Source organism: Strigops habroptila, chromosome 11 (assembly GCF_004027225.2).
Source record: "Strigops habroptila isolate Jane chromosome 11, bStrHab1.2.pri, whole genome shotgun sequence".
In the NCBI taxonomy this organism is placed as follows: domain Eukaryota; kingdom Metazoa; phylum Chordata; class Aves; order Psittaciformes; family Psittacidae; genus Strigops; species Strigops habroptila.
In genome coordinates, this window is record NC_046360.1 from 17,235,817 (window position 1) to 17,259,381 (window position 23,565).

Genomic DNA, 23,565 nt, shown 5'->3' on the forward strand with positions numbered 1-23,565 from the left:
TATTCGCTACTCTGTGTACACCCCGGTGCGCGGCAGCCGCAGGAGGCCCAAGGCTTGGCTCCCGCCCAGCCCGGGCCGGGCACCGACCGCGTGTCTCTGATTTGGGGTCAAACGAGTGACCTTCGATAACGCGGCCGCACCCGGCAGCTCCCGCGAGCTGACCCGTCCTCCCGCCGCCCGGCCCCGCGCCACGCCGCCTCCCGCACAGCGCCGCCGAGGACGCGGCCGCCGCGGGAACCACAAGACAAGGCCCGGGCCGGCGGAGGACACCGCGGGCCGCTCTCGCACAGCGGCGCATGCGCCCGCCCCGGCACCGCCTCTCCCCATGCCGGGCGGCGGAGCGGCGGCCCGACGCGGCGGGAGCCAGGTGGGTCGGACGTCTTCCCTGCGGTCCTGCCCGCGGCGGGGAGCACCGCCTGCAGGGAGCACCGCCCCGCGCGTCCCCCGGCCCCGGCCCGCCCCGCTCCGCTCCCGGGGGCCCGCCCCCTTCGCCATGGCGGAGCGGCCCCTTCGCGGGCAGCGGCCATGTCAACCCTCAGCCTCAGGCCTGGGGCGAGCGGCGGCCCCGGGGCTGCCTCTTCCCGCCCCGCCCGCGGTAAGCGACTACAGCACGGACAGAACAGGCTTAAACCGCTCCCCCTTAGCTGGCGACTGCGGGTCCTGCGGCAATCCCCGTCTGCTCTGCCTCGGCGACACGCGGAGCGGAGGCCCTCGGTTGAGAATTAACACCCACAGACCCTCCCTGTGCCCCCGGCGCTCTCTGGGTTCCGAGGGGTGGGAGCGGCCCTGCCCCGGCACCAGCAGGTTCCAGAGCGGGACCGTGAGGTAACGCAGCCCCTCCTGTCTGGTACATCACACCTTCACCGGGGCTGCGGTGAAGGAGGAGAGGGCCGGGAGTGAGGGCAGCGCGGTCTCTGTGCCGGTGGGAAGAGTCTCCCCCTTCGCAGCAGTGCTTCGTGCTTTGTAGCAGTTTTACCTGCCCCTCACCATCACTCGTTAAAAGGAGTTTGGCCGGTCCCCTTTGGAGCTAAAAAGGCAGATGTGCCTATGGCACATGCTTCGTCCAAACACTGGGTAGTAATTTTTAGATGCATCTATTACTGCTCTTGCCAACAGCCTGTTACCATCCTCTTCAACAGATTAACAAAAACAGGTTACCTAGTACGTCAGCAATCTAGTCTTTTAAGTGTTTTCCCTTTGCACAGCTCCCTTGCTTTGCTTTGCTTAGAGCCATGTTTTCAGGAGGCCTGCACCTCTGGAACTGAGCACCACATCTGTGGAGTAATTAATCCCAAAAGAACATGAATAAAATAAATGTAAAGTATTTGCAATTATGTACTGCTTGAAAGCATTTTTCCGTCTCTTGTGTTCAGCAGTAAGTTCATGTGAAACATACATGAAGCCACATGTATAAGCCAAGAAAGATGAAATACAAAATACATTAGGGAGACAGTCTTCAGCCCGACGCTGTAAGAATAGCACCTCAGAGGTGTAATTAGCAATGTAATCCTCTCACTGTGATTGCTTGGGTGGCAGTATAAACTGATCTGAATAGTGTTTCTTCCACGTGTGAGTAAATGTTTTACTTCATCACACATCCACTGATACCATTATAAGTATTTTGTTTTGTAATAGTAGCAAAATGACAAGTGAGAGGAGTTGTGAGTAGAAATTGTGAAATCTGACATGGATGAAGCTAGTTGCTGGGAAGGAATATGCTACAAATAATACATAAAAATGGATTGCAAGTGCTCAGATAAGGTACGAAAGTGCTTGTATCTCTTAATACCAGTTTGCATTCTATTCACAGTTTCTGGCAATATATTCCCACATTTCTGGAAGAAAAGTATAGTTTGGCTTACTTTAATTTCCCTTCCTGCTCATGTATCATTCAGAACTAAAGACATACTTCTCAAAGAGGCTCTGTGGGCCCGTGGTCCTGTGCCGTCTGTAGCGACACGGCTCTTCCCTCCTCTTTGTGCAGACACATTTTCCAGGCATTGATTTTCTGTTTTTTTTGTGAAACAAGGGTCAGGCTCCAGAACTGCTGAAGCAAAATACAACAAAATCTGAATTACTCCTAACCTTGCATTTGTTGGTTTTTCAAGAAAATACAGAAGTTTATAAAGCGTTTTTACTTCTGATCTTGGGTGGCTTGTTATTGTTGAAATTGAGAAAAACATGGAAAACCATACCCATTTCCTCAGGTTTCTCTCCACTTTGGAGTTTTTCCTGGCCTTAATCCTCTCTCAGGAAAATGGAGGACATGTCAGACATGAGGAATATGGGGGACAGCCACCCGCAACTCTTGATCTCTGGCCACTTGGTTGAATTCCTTTGACCTCTTTAGTTCTTCACTCAAGCAGTGTTAGAGCGCTTGACCATGTTGTTCCTTGGCAAAAAGCACAACATCAAATGCCTAAATGGATTGGCTACCTTAGAGCTACCTAATTTTCTTAACATTTCCTGAGTTCATTTACCTAGTTTGCCATTTCTGCAGTTCTGTTGTGCACGAACTCAGCCACTGTTCTGCATACCTACTGCAGGTGCAGTGTTTCATAGAAATCACGCATACATTCAACAGTGCTTTTGCAGAGGTCATCACAAGCTGGCTTAATACATGGTAGTTCCTGAGAAGTTCTAAAATTTATGAAAGAAGGATTTCTTCCTGATTTCTGGTTTCCAACAGCCTGACATTTGTCAGCTATTTCAAAGAGGGAGCTATGTATGGAAGAGACTGTTATTGGATGAGGGCTTTGCAGCCTTGTGGATACCAGTGTGGCATGTATGTAGAAAAAGAGCTATCCCACAAAGCAGAGCTAGATGGGGTTGCTGTAGCTCTCCTTTCCTTTTTACATCTATATCTAGTTTAAGTTCCAATTTTTCTTTCATTTTAAAGCTTGCGGCTAGGAAGAGGTTCTAGACTGTTCTCCTAGCCTTGTCGTCACCTTCCGCATTGAAAGGCCATTGAATGCCCTGTGAGTAATACTTGATACAATCCTTCAGTTTTATAACAATCTTTTAAATGTAAATCTTCACACTGCTATGCTGCCTGTACCTAGCACTTCATTACATTTCCATTTTATCATTTATTGGCAATTTTAGCTAACAGTGGAACAAACAGGAAAAGGGAGGCTGTTGGAAGTACAGATGATGAAAGGAGAGATCACAGGTGGGCTGCTGCTCTGGGATCTCATTAAGCAGTTAAACATGTATATGTATCTCACAACTGTAACACTGCCCGTGGAGTTGAAGCCTACCAAAGATAGCCTTTGACCCTGCTTTTTTGATTGATTCGCAGTGGTAGTGCATTATGCTTACGGCACAGAAATATATGTATATTAAAAAAAAAAAATCTAAAAGCAAAACTTGCAAAAAGTCTTTAAGAACATTTCCTAAAGTTTTAGAGTTACACAAAACTAAAGGTGAAAATAAAGCAACATGAATTGATTTTTATTATCCAAACTATGAGAAGAGCAAAAAGCAAAAGATTAAGCTGGGAATGTCCAAAGCCAGCTAGGAATCTAAATACATAGTTTGTGCTAAATTAAAATTAACCTTAGAGTAAATTAGGTTTTAGTAAAATTTAAGATTTAGGATAATTAGATATTTTGTTTCGGTCTGTGTGCCAATGAAAACAGTGCTTTCTAAGCAATGGTCAAATAATTGCATCCAGCTCCTGATGAGAGATTTCAGACAGTTTTCTCCCTGCCTGATCTGATAAATCAGTACCTAAGGACACGGGACAGGTGGATTTGCTAAGTCCACTGTAAAGTAGCCATGAGGCAGCCCATGCAGTGCAAGAGAAATAAGCTGCCAGAAGCCTAATAGTGACCCTGTTCTACTTACCTAAAAAGCTTGTTAGTAGCTTTAAATGGCAATCATCATTCAATAGACTTTTCCAGAGGATTTGGGTTTCTTAATTTGGTTTAAATAGGAAAATGCTGAGCCTAGAGAGATAAAGATTATGATTTAGTCACTAGCATCCCACCTACTCTGTGCATTCTCTCCTTGGAAATGGCGAATTATTTCAACCTAATGGTTACCCCCACAGAAAAAGTCATCCTCAGTTAGCATGAAGCCTTGTCTTGGCAAAAATATGATGACATAGCCTGTTTGAGTAGACGTGTTTGGCACCAGTTCCTGGAACTAGCTAAACTTTGCAGATCACTAGAAAAAAGTAGTTCTTCAGCTGAATAAACCGCCATTAGTTCCAAAGAGTACAAATGTAGGAACAGACCTAAGGGGCAACCCAGCCCTTAACACCTACGGATTGATACAGCAAAGCACTGGGCTGTTGCACCGAGATCCAAACCATCCAGGAATTAACCCCCTCTGGAATCAAATAGGTGAATAGTGTTATCCATGTGAAAATAAACACCAAGTATGTCAGTGACTGCTCCTCACATGTGAGCATTTAGAGCTTTCCCAAAAGAGTATGCTTATATTAAGAATTTAATTAATATATCTTAGTTACCCAAAGCTGCTTTTTGTTCTTTAGTCAAGTGAAAAAAATGCTAACTTCCTCCATTTCCTGCCACAAAACATTTTACCAGATGCTCCATTTGTTTAACACAGTTTTCGTGTGCTGACACTTGAAAAGTACGTGTCCCTTTACTCAGTATTCTTAGACTCTATTGCTAGAGCCACTTCTCATGACTACAAACCGTGCCTCATGAAGCCAAGAAGCGGTGCTGCTAATGGGGAGTGCTACTTGTGCAAGGATCTCCAGACAGGGAATCTGTCAGTGCTAGATCTAGCCTGGGAGTCAGCCCTGCCTTGAGCAGGATGTTGGACTAGCTGACCTCCAGTTCCTTCTGCCCTACATTTTCCATGATGCTATGCTAAGTTCCTACCAAAGGTCTTTAATTCCCAAGTGAACACTAGCGTTCTCTTGGGCCTTTTGTCACACAGGGACCCACCACCAGCATCAGTGTTCTGGAGGTTTTGAACCCTCCAGTTCCACCTGTGGGCACTTGGCACCTGTGGAACTGAATTACCAACATACTAAAGATGTGCAGCACAGGATTTTAGGCTCTACAGTCTGTTTGGGTTTTAAGTACCTAAGGTACTTAAGTGTGCATTCTAAAATTGCATACAAGTCTTTTGAAGCCTCATTTTGGGGCTTTTTTTGCACAAATGTCTGTACATTAATGTACATAAGAATGATGTTTGCTGTTTATTAAAATGATTGGATGCAGTTTAGTTCACACATATGATTTTTATTTTTTTGACCCTGCAAGATCAGTAAAAACTAGACATGTCATTTTAAGGACTACTTTGCTAATTTGCCTCTGTGCTCAGTGAATTATTTTTTCTATAGAAAAGTAGTTGGATTCTTCATCCTATTTTTATTAGCAAAAACCTGGCTACAAAATTACTGCTGAAAATTAACAAAACAATTTAGTCTTGTTACATGTTCCATCTCTCTGTTGGCCAGAATTAAGGCAGGTGTTTAGCTGAGATGATGTTTTTGGAATGAATAAGGTTGTGGCATCAGCTTTGAGTTGTCTCCTATGGCTTGCTTGCCTTGCTTGTTTAAACAATACACATATCCTATCCACAGAAGCTTGCACAAATATTTTGTTTCTAAATAATGGGGAGGCATTTGCAATGATGACCAGTGAAATGGGCTTAATAATGCCAGGGAGTTTTTAGCAAGACATGCAGGGAAGCAATGGAAATAGATGAAAGCTTTTTTTCTTTTTGTCAGCTAATATTTAGTAGTTGGAATTGTTTTAGTAAAATAGAATAAAATATTGTATCTTATTTAGCTTGTTTTATTACTTCATGTATCTAGTATTTAGTTAAATCAGCAGAGTCTTTGTGTGGCCCGTTTGCCTCAATCCCTTTAAAATCTAGGCAGACACAGAAAGCAGTTTATGGGATGATTATCTGCACAGTCCATAAGGCACTCCTCACTCAGTCTTAAATTAAGAAAAGATAGTTACTGGCTCCTCCCAGATTACCATCAGGAATCCAATTAACTACAGGAAGTACTGTGGCAACATCATTTGCTTCTCTTCTGTAAAATGTGAATTCCCTACAAAATATTTCCTGTGGTTGATACTGCAACAATGAAGGGATCAATAATCACTTACTCTTTTTGCAAGGCAACAGGTAAGGTGTTACACTGAAATTACTGAAACTCTATTCATAAACCTCCTATGGCTTTGACTATATGAGATTAAAAAATCATTCCTCTAATGAGTTAATTTTTAAACTTTTCCAATTCTGAATGCTATTTAAATGTGTTACTGGCAATATTTCATTCTTCTGTACATAGTTGGTCTTACAAGTCTGATAGTCTCTTAGTAAATATGATATTCATGATCAAGAGTATCTGAGTCACCAGTTCTGTTTGTGGAACAGTTAATATATTCATTTTACACCATCTCCTTTATGATTCTCAGTAGTAATTACTGGCTGCCAGCCTGTTCAAGGTAGTTTAAAATAACTTCTGTTAACTATTGGGTTAACACTACCACAGAAAGCTGGTGTGACTTAAGATAACATGAATCAAGTCAGCTGTAGACCTGTCCATCAGTTTAGCTTGTAGTTTCTTGCCATATATGTCAAAAAATCTATGATTAGCAAATACTGAATCACCAGGCCAACACGTACATAATCTTCTAATGAATTATATTCTTTTGTCTCTTTTGTGCATGAAAGCAGCTACAGTCCTTTGTAAATATCAAACTTAATGATTAAATGACATTCACCTTTTACTGAAACAGATGGGGAATATTTTTTTTCCCAAAGGGGGAAAAACACCTACAGAAATAACAGATCAGTTCTGGTTGTGGTCCCAGTGGAATCACAGGAGTTTTTACAAGAGCTACAGTATTGTTCTGCTGGGTAATTTACATATAACTGAAGTATAAGAAAAATTGTTTAAATTATTACCTTCTCTGTCCCGTATCTTGAGTAGTAAACAGTTCACTTTCAAATAAGCCTAGGGAATTGAGGTGTGTACCTACTCAGATACTCGATGCTGAAACTGCCTTCAAGACTCCTGTTCATTGTAGCTTAAGTATTTCTGAAATACCTACTACCCACGAGCTGTTTTGCTGATAAATACATTAGAACAACACCCTTTGCAGCTGTTTTAACACAAAACAGTTATCTATGATTTTTAGAGCACTTTAGAAATAAATTCTTTGTTATTTCCAGCAATGTTAAAATCAGTCTGTTGTAATTTAAAATAAGTTTCATTTGCCACTGCTCCCTATAGAAGTGATTGTGTCTCAGCAGATTTGGAACATTTTTCTGTTAAAAACTCTTACGATCTGCCAATCTTAAAACATCAGATTTAAAGCCTAAATTTAGAGACCAAGTTATCATGTAGTAGCTCTTGGTCACTTCATTATAACCAATCCTCCTTTCACTATCATAGTTTTGCTTAGTCTTAGTTATCTAAGTTATCTTTAGTTACCTATCTAAAACATCTTACTAGTGCAGTTTACAGAACTTGGCATTTTGGCCATGAAACTTTATCCCATGTGATCTTATGTTTAGACAAATACCCTGTTGACTTCTGTGGGACTGCTCACAAAAGCAGAGCTTCTCAGGAGGATAAGTACCTGCAGAATCAGACCACAGAGTAAATGTTAGATGTGTTACCTGAGTGCTTAGGTACAAAGCTGACATGGCCCCTACCTGCGTCTGTAGCCAACCATGTCCCTTTAAGAGTTGCACTACTGGATAGTTCCTTAAATGTGACTGCAATGGGGAGAGGACAAACTCACTTTAGAAGGCAAGAAAATACTAAAAATAACCTCCAAATTCCATGTGAAAGGCATAAGCATCAGGATTTGCTTATATTGTATGACTATATTTGAGGTTTAAAATAGCTTTTCTTCTACACTAATGTTTTAAAATTGAAATCTTGTCCAAGATTTTTTCATGTTCATACATAAACAGCATCTTTTGAAATGTGTGGTCAGCTGTTGTATTCTTATTTACCAAATCCACATGGATCTGGAGAGATGAGACCTCACTATTAGTAGATAGTTCTGCAGAAATCCAGTGGGGAGCTTTACAATGGGATTACTGTTTGTACCAGCAGCTGAACTGCCCCAACTGGAATTGTTCCGGTCTGTAACGCAAGCTCTTCCCTCAGCTTTGAAAACGTGTTCTAAAGTAAAAGATAGTAATTGCATCTTTTAAATAAGCATCTTAATTGCTAAAGTAGAGTGAGACCAGCATCTTCTTGTCTCATGACTTTTTGGCTATATAAATGTTTTCTGGCTGCTAAAACATTGGACATTGCTCTTTCCTCTCACTTTGTTCTGGAGCAAAAATTCAGCCCAGTGACTGGAAGCCACTGATTTCCTGATCCTGAAATACTTCAAAAGAAATCTTCCTTGTTACAAGGCAGTGACACCTAAGCCACTTGCTAAGTGGTTAGCCCCACTGCTTGTCTGGTGAGTCCACACTGCTTGTGTGAAGCAGGAGGATATGCCTCCAGTGTGCTCCTCCTTTGTCAGCCTGCTCACCAGATAGATTCAGACCCTGTTTCATTGTGGATCTCAGTTATTCTTGCTGCATAGCACTTAACTACTCACCCTGTAGCTTCACAGAGAGAAGTGTTTTTATTCCAGAGGAAATGAGTGTGAACAAGAGGCTGCTTCACTCCTTAAAAGAAAGTGGAAGCACAGGGTGATCTCACCTATGTCAGCTTAGTGTGCTTATACTACTGCCTCTGCAAGAAAGTCCCCTCTCTACGTGTATGATGCAGTGAGTAGGGCTTGACAGCTGTCATGTTACCAAATGCAACAAGTGAATCAATGGTGCAATCAACAGGAAACAAAAAATGTTATATTCTTTCTGATAGGAATTGGTCTGCTCAAAAGTGGGACATCCCGTGCACACCTCAAAAATGCATACACACGTCAAAACAAGTATAAAATTCACATCTGGAGGGGACCTCCTGAAATATCCCCCTTGGTGCTTGACATCTGATGGTGTATCATGATTTCTAGAGACTTTTGTTTCCTTGGGCAGTGTGGTGCTGCTATTGACTTCAGCCAGCCAATGGCACAGATATTATTTTCCCCTTGTGTTGCTTCATTAGCTGTGTTGTTCCTGCACACTTAATGACGTTGCTTCCTGTGATAAACCGTAAAGAGATGGAACATTACCTGAGACACCATTCCATGTCTTGAATGGGGAAACAAGGATTAAAACAGCAGCTTCTTTGCTGTCACGGCAGTAGAAATGCATGTCAGAGATAACTGAGTGGATCTGATTAAGGTGGTGTCATGATTGCCACAAGCACATTCCCTCCGACAGCTAATGAGGAGCATGACCTGGAATAACACTCTGGGCTTGTTTTTTTCTTCAGCACCTATCAAGTGTTCATGTGATGAACAAAATACTGAAGAGGACCTTTTAAAAACTAAGAATATCTGCTACATAGAAGAATCAGGAGAGTTGATTCTTTTACCTAAGCACTGTTTTTACTATTAACACTCTATCTGTGCAGGAATGTAGTACCCCTCTCTAGTAACATCAACACTGAGATAGTACTTCCTGTCCCAAATTACGTTTTACATCTGTTTGAGGGAGAACAGTACAACTCCATAAAGTGATTTGTCACAATCTTACTTAACTTTTCTGTTTCAGAAATAAATACAAGGGAATTGCTCACATTGATCATACTGTGCAATTTAAAACACTTGTCAGGAAATAAATACAGCAAACTGACAGGCACGAGAACAAAATACTGAAGTGAGTTGAAACGGCCTGGTTATACAGCACAGGAAATAGGGCTTTGGTTTATCTTCTGAAATAAAACTGAGGGAGCTCTAATGTGCTACACTGCAAATACACACAGTGTTTTACCTCTGCCATTTAGAACAATCTTGCTAGTATTCTGGAACACTGTAGGTATATTATCTTCTGCATTAATCTCCATCTCTTCCCTTTTCAGTTAAGGGTCCCTGACAGCCTGAATTTTGCTTAAAAAAAATATTTTTAGATGACAGAAATATGTCTGTTATTTCATCTTGTTTTTTCTAACATTTGAGTACAAGGAAATAGGAAAAGTAAATTGTCATACTGGTGGTGATTCTGCTGCCCATGTGGTGAGACGTGTCTTCAAATGCTTTATGTTATCTGGACAAGCTATTAGAAGCTATTAAGATTTTTTTAAGAGAAACTTCTGAGAAGTAGGAACTCACAATTTTAGTTAATTCAACTCTTATTAACCCTGAAAATTATTTTGGGGGATAAAATAAAGTTCTTTCTTTAGCTACAAAGTTCCCTCTGATCATGAAAGCCATCCCTTACTGATTTCTGTCTGCTGGAAAAAGTATAGAGGTTTTGGAACTTCTCCAAATAAAATGCAATTAAATGCAAGTATTCCTGCCTCTTTATTGAAGGATAGACTTTTAAAAGTGCACAGTCGGATACTCAAGTAGCTGAGTAAAAAACGCTCCAGATATTCTTTAATCTTTAATAAGATTCATCTTAATTCATATTCTTATTAATATATTTACGTTAGAAATTAATTTCTGAGGATCACTGAAGTTTCAAAAGGCCTTTCGCTTTTACAGACAAATGTAATTCTCATGGTTTTGAGGCAGCTGATAGAGCAGTATTAAAGGTTTATTAATGTGTATGTGCATTCTGTTCCAGCTTTAAGCATCTTGAAAAGGATAGAGCTGCACTACATGACTTTCTGGAATAAAGTCCTCTAGCATTGTTGGACAAACAATTGATTCAAGTATGTGATAGATAATGTAATATCTGAGTGAATGAGATTCTATTTGAATCTATTTAAATATTTACTTTAAAAACAACTATGCAGAATTACAGATAAAAGGTGGACAATAAATGTTAACACCACACTTCAGACTGTTACACCACCTCATCCCTACAGTGCTATTTACTCCTTTAGCAAACCTATCTTTTAAAACGCTATCTATGCTGCTGTGTCTTTATACTGGTTTTGCAGAATTTGGGGCCTAAGGTTTGTCTAGTTAGTAAAGTTTCTATAGTTACGCATAGAGCAGAGATGTACTTTGTTATAAAAAAATGGGTGTTTGTTATACGTGCAGCTATTTTCCTACCGACATAAGAGAAGCAGAATGGTGATCTTACGCTGAGTAACAGTATCCACTCAAGAGCCATGTAAATGTTTTATTTAAACATCAGAGTGACTGATGAATATGTTTCCATTTACAGCTTTCCTTTAGTTTTATTTTTGTCAGATAGAAGGTCTTCAGAACAGGACTTCTATTAGAAATTATACTAAAGCATGAGAAAAACCCCCTGTTTTCTGCTTAGACAGATTCCTGTGTTCAGGTTTCTTGTTAGAGGATAATTGTCATATATGTGACTTTAAACATGCCAACAGATTAAAAACAAGGAGGGAAGAGAGCAGAGAAGGCACAAAGCCTGTGGACAGTCTGTTTGGCAAGTATCAACTAAAACTCTAAGTGGCGTGAGCTAGAAGTGGTGCTACCGTTACGATACTATTGGCTTTGCGGAAACTGCCCCTTGCAAGATTTCCATTCAGGATCTCTGGTCATGTTTTTACTTTTAAGAATGTGATAATATCAGCATGGCTTTACATTAAATGAGTTGAGGGATTCCTGTCCATATAAAACACGCGCTTACAAAGCACATAATCAGTCACACTCTATAGAGCTTGAAACACACAATCAACTAAATTTCTAATTGCTCGGACAGAGAGTGAGGCTGTTGGATTTTAAGATGAATGTGCACCAAAAAGGAAGTACAGTTCCTGTCAGACTGCCCTGTGCTTGGACAACTTGACAACCAGGTGCCAGGTTTGATTTTCAGCTTTATTTTGCATTTTTGAGCTTCTGTTGCAGATTTTCAGTGAACATTATTACTCTTTCAACAGGTACTGCGATGGCTGCGGGAGTTCTGCTGCAAAATGAACTACCGTATTCTTCGTTGCTAGAGAGCAGTTTGTATCTTGCAAATATGAGTTCAGGTAATAATTTTTCTCTGATATGGTATTCAGAAAAAGTGCTTCAAGAAATTCGGGGGGTGGGGGTGTGTAAACACTCCAAAACCACAAAAAAACCCAAACACCCCCAAAACCTCAAACCATTTTTCACAGAAAATTATAAACCCCAGAAATCTTATCCCCAATTATAAACATAAAATGTTTATATACAAAACCAAACTGCATTACTTTGTCATCACCATGATGTGTTAACATGTTGAGCTTTTCTGTAACATTCATATCGTCAGATCTCTTCATTGAAGAAACTGTAATTTCTGTGCTCAGAAACAGCCCAGCTCTCTGAAAACACAGACACACCAAACACACCTTCAGCAAAACTCCCCTTCCTAGTAAAGTATATAAACTCTTACAGGATGTAATTCTTTCTTTCTGTTTTGGGACAAATCCTGCTGCATTCAGTAGGAAAATAATGACATGCAGCATTTTACATTGCTTATTTCTGGCTCCACTATCATTTGATATACACTGAAGAAGAGTTTCTGGGTAGAGAAACAGAAAAAGAATTACACGTAAGAAAGCAATATAATTAATTAGAAAAGATTCTTCATGTTTCTTGGATATGGGTAGCACCTATAATAGCCTTTTTCATCTCCTTTCTCTTCCACCCAACCCCCCAAATAAAAGTGTATTTAAATATTTCCTCATCTCTATATCAGCTTCACTCCTGAATTAGAATAGTCAGTGTTAACATTTTCCTTTTCTCACATGACATCACTGCTGATGTTTCAGGCCTGGTGTCTACAGCAAACCTTACCACGTCTCCTTAAGGACTGAGGTGCAGTACTCACAGTTCAGTCACTCAATTCCTGTTCGGTACCTAGAAGAAACAGTAGATTTTTCCCTGATGAATTTTTACCAGAAGAGAGCTTTCTCTTACACAGACTCCTCTGTAAGAGGTACTGGTTTTGTAGTACAAAAAGAAACACAGATTGAAGGTATCTTTAGGAAAATGCAGTTGCTTATTGAACAAAGTTACGGTGGGTTTTCTTGATTTCCCCATCTTTAACCTGCAGTCACATGCACAGACAATGGGATGACAAAGCTTAGCATTGCTACAGTCTGTTCTCCACACAGTGGCATGAAAATGTGCTTTTGAGAGTGCTGCAATCTTTCTGGCCAGCTCATTCTTCTTCTTAGCACACTTGAAGCAAAGTGGGAGGCAATCTGCCGCCTAATATCTACCTTCAAAAGCCTAAAGCACTCAACTGATACATCTCCTCCCCCCCCCATCATCTGCTTTATCTCAGTCTGCAGGGCTAACAGCTTTGCTTAATAAAACAGCTGTGCCTTGAAAAAAAAATAAGCCTTTTGTTTTGAATAACACATTGTGTTTTGTTAGAAGATATGAATGGTGCAGAGTGAACACTCTACAATTCATCGTGTACTGAACCATTTCAGTAGGAACACACTAATCCCAATCATTACAGAGCTAATGATGCACTTTGGAGCAACCAAGTGGAGGAGGAGAGGTGGTTGTGGAATGTCTAACCAAAAGGTGGGGGAGTATAATGTGCTTACATACAGATTTCAAGGGAATCTGAGCCTCCAGCTACATTTTGATTGTTCTTTTGAATCCAGTACTTTGTGCCTTAGTGAGTTCTGAATGCATGTTATTGACAACTAACTAAATACCCACATTGTTTATGGAAAATGTTTTGGTTTTTCCCAATCCATTTGCAAAATTATCTACTTGAAATGCAACTATTTTCATCGAGCAGCGGAACAGTTTGTCCCAAAGAGGCTCCGTTCCTATGGACCGGAGCAGCCCCAACGATGGCTGGCAGCAGCTCCTTCGCTGTTAGTTACTATGGAGATAGCTCAGCCCATGCTGACGAGCTGCTGGAGCGCACAGAAGGATGCACAGTTCTACGCAACTTCAGCGCTGAGCAAGTTGGGTTTCCTATCGGGGCATCCTCAGCAGTCAGCCAGTAGCTGGGGCTGGTCAGTCATGCAGGGCTCACCCCGGAGGCGTTCGGCAGTCAGTATTTTTAGCAACTTTTTCCAGGGTCGGAGGCATTCCTCCTCCGATCCCCTGCTTCGCATCATCCAGAGGCGGCGGAGCTCAGCTGTAGAGGTCCTCTCATCATCGACTCACCGGGTTATGGTGGCGGTGTCATCCCTGAGTCCCGAGGAGCTGGATGCAACTTTTCCTGAGAAAAAAAGTAAAGTACTTTTTGTTAAGACTGTTGGCAGTTCTGGGCATTTTCTTGGTATTAAAATGAATATACTTCTGTTAACTGTATTTTATAGAGATGCATAAAATACTGGGGTTTAATTCTTTTTCCTGTTCACTCATTTCTTATTCAAGAATTAATACATGCTTTTCTCTCTGACAGCTCAGTTATAAAGAAGCAGAAGCACATGCTCACACATAGAATCATAGAATGGTTAGGGTTGGAAAGGACCTAAAGCTCATCTAGTTCCAATCCCCTGCCAAGGGTATGGCTAAGTATTTAAGTATTTTTGATTTCAGGTGGAAGAGGACGGTGACATGTTATTCTGTTGTGAAGGCTATTACACATCTCTAAATCCATCAGAAAAAACAAAGTTACTGTGAGAAAAGACAACTTCTGCAGTGATGCAAGCAATTTTTTCCCCTCAGAATCCTTCCTTGAAGTCTGTGTTGAAAAATGAGCCTTAAATCTATATTCCATATATTTATGGGTTTTGTAACTTCATATTGATGAAGCTCAACCATTAAGGTTGAACCGACACTTTTAAGCTGGAGGTGCATTTCTCAGCTTCCTTATTAAATCTATTTTTCCCTGTGTTCCAGGAAGTTCGAGGCGACCGACAGCAAAATACACTAAAGTAGGGGAGCATCTTCGCCATGTCATTCCTGGCCACATGCAGTGCTCGATGGCATGTGGTGGCCGTGCCTGCAAGTATGAGAACCCAGCTCGATGGAGCGACCAGGAGCAAGCCATTAAAGGGCTCTACTCTTCTTGGTAATAAGCAGCATTTACTCTCACTAAAATGTAATTGCATCAATTGTATTTATTAAAAGAGAGAATTCAAAGGAAAGTAATGTTTTCTTTTTAAATCAGGTGCTGCTAAGTATAAAACATAATGATAGCTTGGTTCAGAATTACAACCTTACAGTAAACTGTAATGGCCATTGTACGTAGCCCAGTAAAGATGATGAAAGATTTCTGTTGACTTACACTAAGTTTGGTTCAGATCCAAAAGAATAAATATCTATCTGCACAAATTACAAAGAACCTGCTCTGGGTTATAGACAGTCCTTGCTGAGGTTTAAAATGCAAATGAATTAAAATGTGTTCATAATAGAATTTGGAAGTAAAAACATTTACTAAAGATGAAATAACGTAAGGCGTGTGTTCAGAAACATGCTCATGTGCAGTAACAGTCACATGAAATGTGTCTCTGCATTCTTACTGGTTTTTTTTGTAACAGCAAGTGCTGTTCAGCACATACAGACCTTAAAATGCCAAACAGATCTGAATTTTTCAGCATGTTTATTGGCCTGGCATTTAAAGAGTTCCAGTAAAGGTCTTTTGATTGTGTCGTATCTGTATCTGCTTAACAAGATTTAGCACTAACACTGTATGATAATAAAATTTACTGAAAAATCATTTCTAGCTAATCAGCAAGATACGTCTGTTGGTTTTGATTATCACACAGTCTTTTTATTTTGGTAGATTCATACCCAGGGAATTATTAACAACACCACTATTATCTACTTTTCTGATTCCTCAGGATTACAGATAACATACTGGCTATGGCTCGACCCTCAACAGAATTAATTGAAAAGTACAAAATTATTGAACAGTTTGAAAGGTAACAAATTTAGTCATTACTCATTGTAGGTATTACTAGTGTAATTCCTGATCCGTTTTCTCTTTCAACATAGATTTGGATTGTTGGTAAAGATCCTTTCATTTTAACGATAGACAGGTAAAGATTTATTCTCCACTAAGAATAAATGTGTGTTTCAGAAAATAAGGGATAATAAGATCTTGGCTGCATATAATACCTTGACTCATCTATTCCTTCCTCAAGATGTGGCATAAAAACCATAATTAACCTTCAGCGTCCTGGGGAGCATGCGAGCTGTGGGAATCCACTAGAACAAGAGAGCGGCTTCACCTACCTTCCTGAAGCTTTTATGGAGGCTGGAAGTGAGTCCACTCCTGCTGCTCTTCCTCATTAATTATTGATTTTGGCACTTAAAGGTGTTTTCACTTGAATCCTTGTGTGCTAAAAGCAGCTATGTAAGAAACGTTGCACAAAATGGGATGTAAACATGAAACTTGGCAAATATAATTGAGAGTGAATAACACATTGTCAAAGGTCGTCGATATCTAGAGTGAGACGGAGGGTTTATGTTCTGGTGTTTAGAATAAAGACAGGACAAGAGCTGATTAAATCTGTCTTTTTCTTCTGAGTTCACAATTAATGTGAACACCATTAATGACATTTCAAATTCTGGTACAATTCCTGTTTTCTTATCTAGACTATAAAAGATTGTTTCATTGGAGGACATTTGCAGTGACAGTATTTTTATATTTTCATATTATGGTGAGATGAGAAAAAGTGCCTCTCTGTAGGAAGCAGCTTTTGACTGAAGAAGTGCTTTTATTTCTAAATAGAAAAAATTACCCTCTCCCTATATATAGCTCAGTAATTTTGGTATGAATCACTGCGTTTTGTTACACCTTTTACATTCTCGCTGAACTTCAGTTTGACAGATCTTCGGTAGCTTCATGTATTTATCAAATTTCAACAGCAAGCGTACAGTGCAATGGGAAAATAGTGTCTTGCAAACAATATGTAGCCAGAGTCTAAGATCCATTCTGCAGTTTTAGTGCTCCCATTTATTAGTCATCTCTGTGCTGCGTATACTACTGAAAACTTCACATTGGGTACGGCAGAAAATAACTCTCTTTTTATTTTAGTTTATTTTTATAATTTTGGATGGAAGGACTATGGAGTGGCATCTCTCACTACTATACTGGATATGGTAAAAGTCATGGCTTTCGCCTTGCAGGAAGGGAGGGTGGCTGTTCACTGTCACGCAGGACTTGGTCGAACAGGTATGTGCTCTCCTGCAAGATCAACAGAGTTCTTTTTCTCTGGTTAGAAATGATTAATAATTTGTTTTGATTCTGTATCATTGCAAGATGGACATCTGTAAAATGGTTAAAAATGCTAAACACATTTGTGAAAATTAATCTGAATGGCTACAGGAGATCTGCTTCAGTATATTAAAAACAGGACCTGTAATGTTAGAGTGTTTTTGAATCCGTATAATAATTCCCTGTTCCATTCAAATGGGACAGCTTCATTTTTTAACAGGAAAAATTCACCTAGGACACTTTCATTGTCCAGTATCTATTACATGGTTACAAACCTGCCACTAATTTTTAGATCAGGTGGACTTTGGAGTAGCTAAAATCTGTTACTTCTTTCAAGACCTTTTTGCCCATGTCTTTCCTGTAGAAACCACCATTGCTGCTGTGTTCAGAGATGGTGGAACTCCCAGAGATGCTGTGGTGAGAAACTAGCTCTCACTGAAAGTGCACTGAGAATGGGTTTGCTATCTTGTGACCCAACAAATGCAACTATACTTCAGTAATAGCATCATGTGATAGAGGCATAAAGCCTGTATCTTCACCTATATTAATTTTTATCTATATCTATAGTTCCACAAAGTATTTGTTTTAGTCTGAGAATTCTTCAACTAATGCTTGTCTTTATATTTTCCAGGTGTTCTAATAGCTTGCTACTTAGTTTTTGCAACAAGAATGAGTGCTGATCAAGCCATTCTTTTTGTCAGAGCAAAAAGGCCTAATTCTATTCAGACAAGAGGGCAGTTATTATGCATCAGAGAATTCACTCAGTTTTTGGTTCCTCTGAGAAATGTATTTGCATGCTGTGAGCCCAAGGCACACACAGTGACCCTGTCCCAGTACCTGACCCGTCAGAGGCATCTGCTCCATGGTTATGAGAGTAGGCATCTCAAACACGTGCCAAAACTTATTCATCTAGTTTGCAAGCTGTTGCTAGACTTGGCTGAAAACAGACAAGTGATAGAGGCAGAACTGTTAGATCTACCAGATCTCTCAGCTGAAATTGAAAAGACTGTTTCTCAGTTGGTGTCCACAGAGCTGGACAGAGAACTCACGAGGCAGGACAGTGATACATCCGACTCCCACACCCACTCGTCCACTTTTGAGACCCAGGATTCTCTTTTCTCTGTGGGACATGAATGTGATCCTCTTTGGAAAAGAAGGAATGTTGAATGCCTCCAGCCTCTTACTCATCTGAAAAGGCGTCTAAGCTATAGTGAGTCAGATTTAAGGAGAACTGAGTTTCTTTTAGAGCAAGGAGAAACTGCCTGGACAGTACCTGCTCAGATATTACTGTGCAACAAACTTAAGCAGAACAGTAGTGAGGAAAGTTCTGCCACAGGTGACCAAAAGCCACAGTTTGATTTACACAAAGAAGCGCTAGTGCGTAATACATGCATGTTCTGGAGTCAAGGTAAATTTAATCTGGATGGACGAAAAGATGGATCCTCACTTCATCACAGAAGGAACTCTATCAAGGAAGTGCAACGCAGCAGAACCTTCTCTTCAGGACTAGCATCTATCCACAGCACCAGGGAACCTGGAACACCAAGGCATAATTTTACCAATGAGACTGGTCACAGAAAAGACCGCAAGACTAATATGTATGGCAGAAGAGTCTATGTCTCCGAGGACTCGGATTCTTCTTCTTCTTCTTCTAAAGTGAACTTTTCCATTGGATGTGAAAGCCAAGGGAGCAGAGATGTGTCAGAGGCAATTCCACATATTGTTCTACAATCAGAATTAAGTCTGGAAGCCCGAAGAGTTTTGGCAGCAAAAGCACTTGCAGATATAAATGAATTTCTGGGAGAGGATGAAGTGAAGCAGAAGGTAGAAATGTGGCAGGTAATTTTTAACATGATTCAATGTTATGGGCTCTGCATCTTTCACGTAGGTTAATTCCTAGGTGACAAAAATGCCACCATGAGCTTTGAAATGGCACACTGGGACACCAGTTTATACTGTGGTTCAGTGAATGACTGCATATGTCAGTTATGGGCCAGTTCTTTCAAAAGCAAGCAAAATGCACCTACAATTTTGGTCTCTAGCAGGAGGTTAGAACATTGCTCCTGGCTGTGTTCATTCTTTTTAGTGACTAATGATAACTGATGCAGTTATTTGTGGTTGTAACTTGGCTGCTGGTAGCATGAAAGTACTATAGATTTTCAGGTAGAGCTATGTTGATTTTAATCAGTGCTTTCTCAGAACTCGTCAGAGGATTCTGTGTGTGAAAGAATTTAGTAGAAACTTCAATGCTTATCCTCAAACCCAAATCCTCCTGGCAACGTTTGAAGTTGGAATCCAACCTGGTTTATGTATTCTCGTAGATAATGGGGAGGTTCTGAGCTGCACTGTTTATGTCATCCTTCTGTTTTAAGGAATCACTTGTATTACTGTTGGTAAATGTTGATGCCTTGTAAAAAACTAGAGTTTTAAATTTTTTTGCAACTCTTAAGTCTCTTTTCTTTGTTAGAACATAAGCAAGGGGAATGTTGGCAAAAGGAAAGAGATGATGCATTTTCAGTTTTGTTTTGTTTTGTTTTTTGTTTTGAAGAAAGAACTGAATGCTCGAGATGGAGCTTGGGATAAAATCTGTACCGAGAGAGATCCTTTTATCCTCTGTAACTTGATGTGGTCCTGGATAGAGCAGCTGAAAGAACCTATTCTATCCAAAGATGATGTTGACATGCTGGCACAAAAATGCACAGAGTCACAGGATGCACTTTACTTACTGAGAAAGGTAGATCTGTCAATTCATTCTTTAACTGCCAAGTACATTTTGTTAATGCATGTTAAACTATTCATTTATGGCCTTCAGACAAGGGAATTGCACTTGACTTCAATCTCTTCCAAAATCAGAATGAAGATTATTTTGGTATTGAAGAGTGCAAGTTTTAATCAGTACTATGATGATGAATATGATAGGAAAAATACCAGATACTGTCTCTGAACACGGCTCAGTAGAAGCTCACCTTCAGCATATTCCCTTGCACACTCTGCAGTGTAAGATCCACAGGCAAAGATGAGAAACGTTCTCTCTGTGACAAGATGGATGGCTTTTGTTAATGTCACGCCTGACAGCTGTGCTTCATGGCTATCATATCTGCTGTGCACACATCTTAATCCATCAGCTTTGGAAGAGCTGGGGCAAGGAATAGGTAGAATTTGCCAATTCGAGGAATCAGACGCCAGGCCAAATTCTTCTACCTAAATCAGAACTGTGGCCATCTGTATTCTGAAATCTCTATGAAAAACGGGTACTCCTGATCCCAGCTGTTTAACTGTGCTTTCCCCAAAGGGCTAGATGTGAGGTAGGTAAAAAAAACCCCAAACACCCGCTTCTATTCTTCTTACACAATTTCATTTCTTAATTCTCTGTTTCTGAAGTATTTATGAAGAAAATAGGGCCCTTTTTAACAGCCTACAGATATCCAAGAATACAGTTTCTAATCAATAGGTGGTCAGAACTCTATGTGCAGTCACCATCTTCATGACATGACATTCAGAATAACTGAGTTCATCTAAAACCATCATGTTTCTTCCTGAAGCATTCTTCCACTCTGTCAGAGTCTTAACTTTCTATTTATATGAAATGAAAAATTCCTGCCTGACACATTATAAAGGAATGGAAATTATTAATAATTATGGGGGGTTTAAATTTAAAAATATTAGTTTTATCTTACGTTATCCTAAATTGTTTTGGAATCACACAATAGTTGGCAGGAAACTCTGGATATCTTCTAGTCCAACTGCCCTTCTCCAAAGAGAGACAACTAGAGCAGGTCGCTTGTATGTCAGATGCTCCAGTCCCTTAATTATCTTTGTGGCCCCTCACTGGACTTGTTCTAGTGTGTCAATGTCGTTCTTGTACCAAAGAGCTCAGAGCTGGACCCAGCAGCCCAGACATGGCACCAGCTGGGACCAGCTGGCAACCCTCTGTTTAATGCAGCCCAGGATGCTTTTAAGCTGCCTTTACTGCAAGGGCCCATTGCTGGCTCATGTTCAACTTTGCGTGCACTGGGACACCACGTTCTTTCCTGGCAATCTGGTCTCCAGCCAGTCAGCCCCTGGTATGTACTGGTGCGTATTTAGCTGCTCCTCCCAGAAATCCCTCAAGTTTTAATTTAGTTGTCACTAAGTGAAGTCCCTGGAGTGCTGGTGTGATTTATCTCCCTTGGAAAAGGGATGGAACTAGCACCCACAGAGATAACTCACTCCGTTTGCTAGTACTGCCCAGGGGTCTTCTTGCAAGCTTCCGTCAGTGGTGAAGGCGATTTGGTAGGACAGAGAGAGATGCAGATCATCCTATGATAGTTGGGGAAAGAGCCCTAAACATGCACAGCATCTGGGGCTGAAAAGATCAAATCTCACTTTTTCTATGCCAATTCTCATGAATGCCACTGTTTCATAAGGGACCTTTAAAAATAAGTCTCCAGATGCACGCCCGACCTCCTAGAACTTTCCAGAGCTGTTTGTGGTACATTACAAGAGAAAAGTTTCTTCCATCATGACTGAAATAATTATGTAGAGGCTCTATAGGCTTGTGAAAATTCCTTCCCCAACTCCTACACCTGAAGCTTTCAATACAGGAGGGCAGGCTCTGGTATTTAAACAGCACTTAACAAAACCTGAAAGTTAAATGTTCTTCATGAAAATATTTCTTCTAATGAGCTGCTGTTCCTTTTACCCACCAGGAACAGTGTCAGACTATCCTTTGTATTTTACACTGTGTGGTGAACTTGCAAATGCTACCAGCTGATGTGGAGGAGGCCTTACTTGCTCGTGCTATTAAAGCTTTCACTAAGGCAAGTAACCATCGTATTTATTTGTTTTAAATCATGGAGGGTGCATCAACAGAGCAGCCTCTGTGAGGAAAGTTACAGCAATTCCTTCACACATAGCGTCCACATGCTTATCTCTCTCAGAGTTTACATTTTATAATAATCAGCCTACAGAAAGGGTAGGAAATACTCTCAGCAACATTAAATTCCGTCAGTACAGCCTTAATCCTTCAGTCTAATTTCTCTGGGTTTGGATCACTGCCAATTCATGGACTTCTTCAGATTAGGAAAAAGATAATTTTTTAAGGGGTAAGAATAATTAGTCACTGGGAGTAGCTTACCAAAGGCTTCTGTTGATTCTGTACCACTTGGAGCCTTTCCATCAGATTAAAATCATGTTCTGAATTACACTGCAATTCAGTTATGTTTCGGGTCCTTAATACAGGTTGTGCATAAATAACTTCTGCTTTTGGGATTATTTAATAGCAGTGCGAGGTGAAGCTTGCCATTGCTCAGCTCAGAGATGCTTGCTTCTCTGATTCAGCAGGTGAAGTTATTTGAACAGAACATTCATCATTCTGCTTCCTAATCTCTTGTAACCTACAAGAGATTAGGAAGGATGTCATCTGTTGAAATAAATGATGTTTCTCCTTCTACTAGTTTGTTTTACTGTCCAGTCAGCATAACATTGAAAATACTCAGCATTAAGTACCCCATCATGAAACACAGATTTCCTTTGATAAATCTTAAAACTATCTTTTATGTTGGTCGTCTCCTTTGCATTTTGCTGTATGACATCTACTTAACAACTGAACTTTGATTTCTCCCTTTTATCAGACAAGCTTCGATTCTGAAAATGGACCATATGTTTATAATACCTTGAGAAAAGTATTTCAACAAACACTAGAAGAAAAAAGAAAAAAGCTTAAGGAAGGAACAGATAATCCCTCTTGATTTCTGCACAGCTATGCCGAAGAATTAGAAGGGCCTATGTTTTCCAGCTACTGTATTTTGAGCTATTTGGCATGATTTACCTAACTTTAGGTAATAGCAGTTATTAACAAAGCATTTTATTTTTATAGAGGGCATTCTAGTGACAGTTGTTCTATTTACACAGTTCTAAAGAAGAGCTCGTGTGTACTCCAGCATTTGGTTTCAGGTCCTGTGCTTTTATATTGTGAACTGTTCTCTTGTTTTCAAATGTATTTATTGATTTAGAAACCTCTGTCATTGGCAAGCAACATGACTTTCAAGTTCCACGACTGCCATAAGTTCAGTGCCATGGTACACAAAGGTTTAATGGATGGAATAAATGTTTATGAATTATGGATGTTTACATTAATTTTACTTTGCAGAAAATAAAAATTGAACTTATTAAACTCCTTTCGATTGTAGAAATTTTAAAGTAAGACTAAGAGTAATAATGACCAGATCGTGAGGTCTGCTACTGACAGCAGATAATCTTTGCCTTTAGATTTCTTAAATAATTGTCACCAAGGTGTTTCTAAAAGGTGTTGCATTAGAGAAATACATTAACTATATCGAGTATTGAGTTATCAAGGCCTTAATTTAGACTTTTTTGGCTAAGAAAACATTAAAGTGTTTTTAACAGAAAATAGATTGTGGCATTTTAAGTGGTTTGAATAAGAGTGAAATTTTACCTTATTGGGGAAACTTTTATAGATCT

At 40.1% G+C, this 23,565-nt stretch overlaps 1 protein-coding gene across 8 annotated transcripts; it reads left to right on the forward strand.

Moving 5' to 3' along the window:
* The first annotated feature begins 272 nt into the window (after nt 1-272).
* PTPDC1 (protein tyrosine phosphatase domain containing 1) lies at nt 273-23,261 on the forward strand. Of its 8 annotated transcripts, none has more exons than XM_030501157.1 (11): nt 287-367; nt 2,900-2,978; nt 11,876-11,968; nt 14,781-14,952; nt 15,725-15,805; nt 16,028-16,146; nt 16,924-17,061; nt 17,735-18,942; nt 19,652-19,837; nt 21,792-21,902; nt 22,716-23,252. In XM_030501157.1, the coding sequence occupies exons 2-11, from the start codon at nt 2,972-2,974 to the stop codon at nt 22,830-22,832; spliced, it is 2,232 nt and encodes a 743-aa protein (XP_030357017.1). In that variant the 5' UTR covers nt 287-367; nt 2,900-2,971; the 3' UTR covers nt 22,833-23,252. The 8 variants fall into 8 exon arrangements, 6 of the variants coding, with proteins under 6 accessions (XP_030357016.1, XP_030357017.1, XP_030357018.1 ...); XM_030501154.2 differs by having other exon boundaries at nt 307-367; nt 11,876-14,166; nt 22,716-23,261; XM_030501155.1 differs by lacking the exon at nt 287-367 and adding an exon at nt 474-595 and having other exon boundaries at nt 11,876-14,166.
* Nucleotides 23,262-23,565: the final 304 nt, after the last annotated feature.

Bases quoted from the DNA above. Each gene is read 5' to 3' on its own strand.
- PTPDC1 (XM_030501156.2), top strand. From the start codon at position 13,812: ATGGAGATAGCTCAGCCCATGCTGACGAGCTGCTGGAGCGCACAGAAG. The intron at 18,943-19,651 runs GTAATTTTTAAC...TTTGTTTTGAAG, and splicing joins AGAAGGTAGAAATGTGGCAG to AAAGAACTGAATGCTCGAGA. The intron at 19,838-21,791 runs GTAGATCTGTCA...TTTACCCACCAG, and splicing joins CACTTTACTTACTGAGAAAG to GAACAGTGTCAGACTATCCT.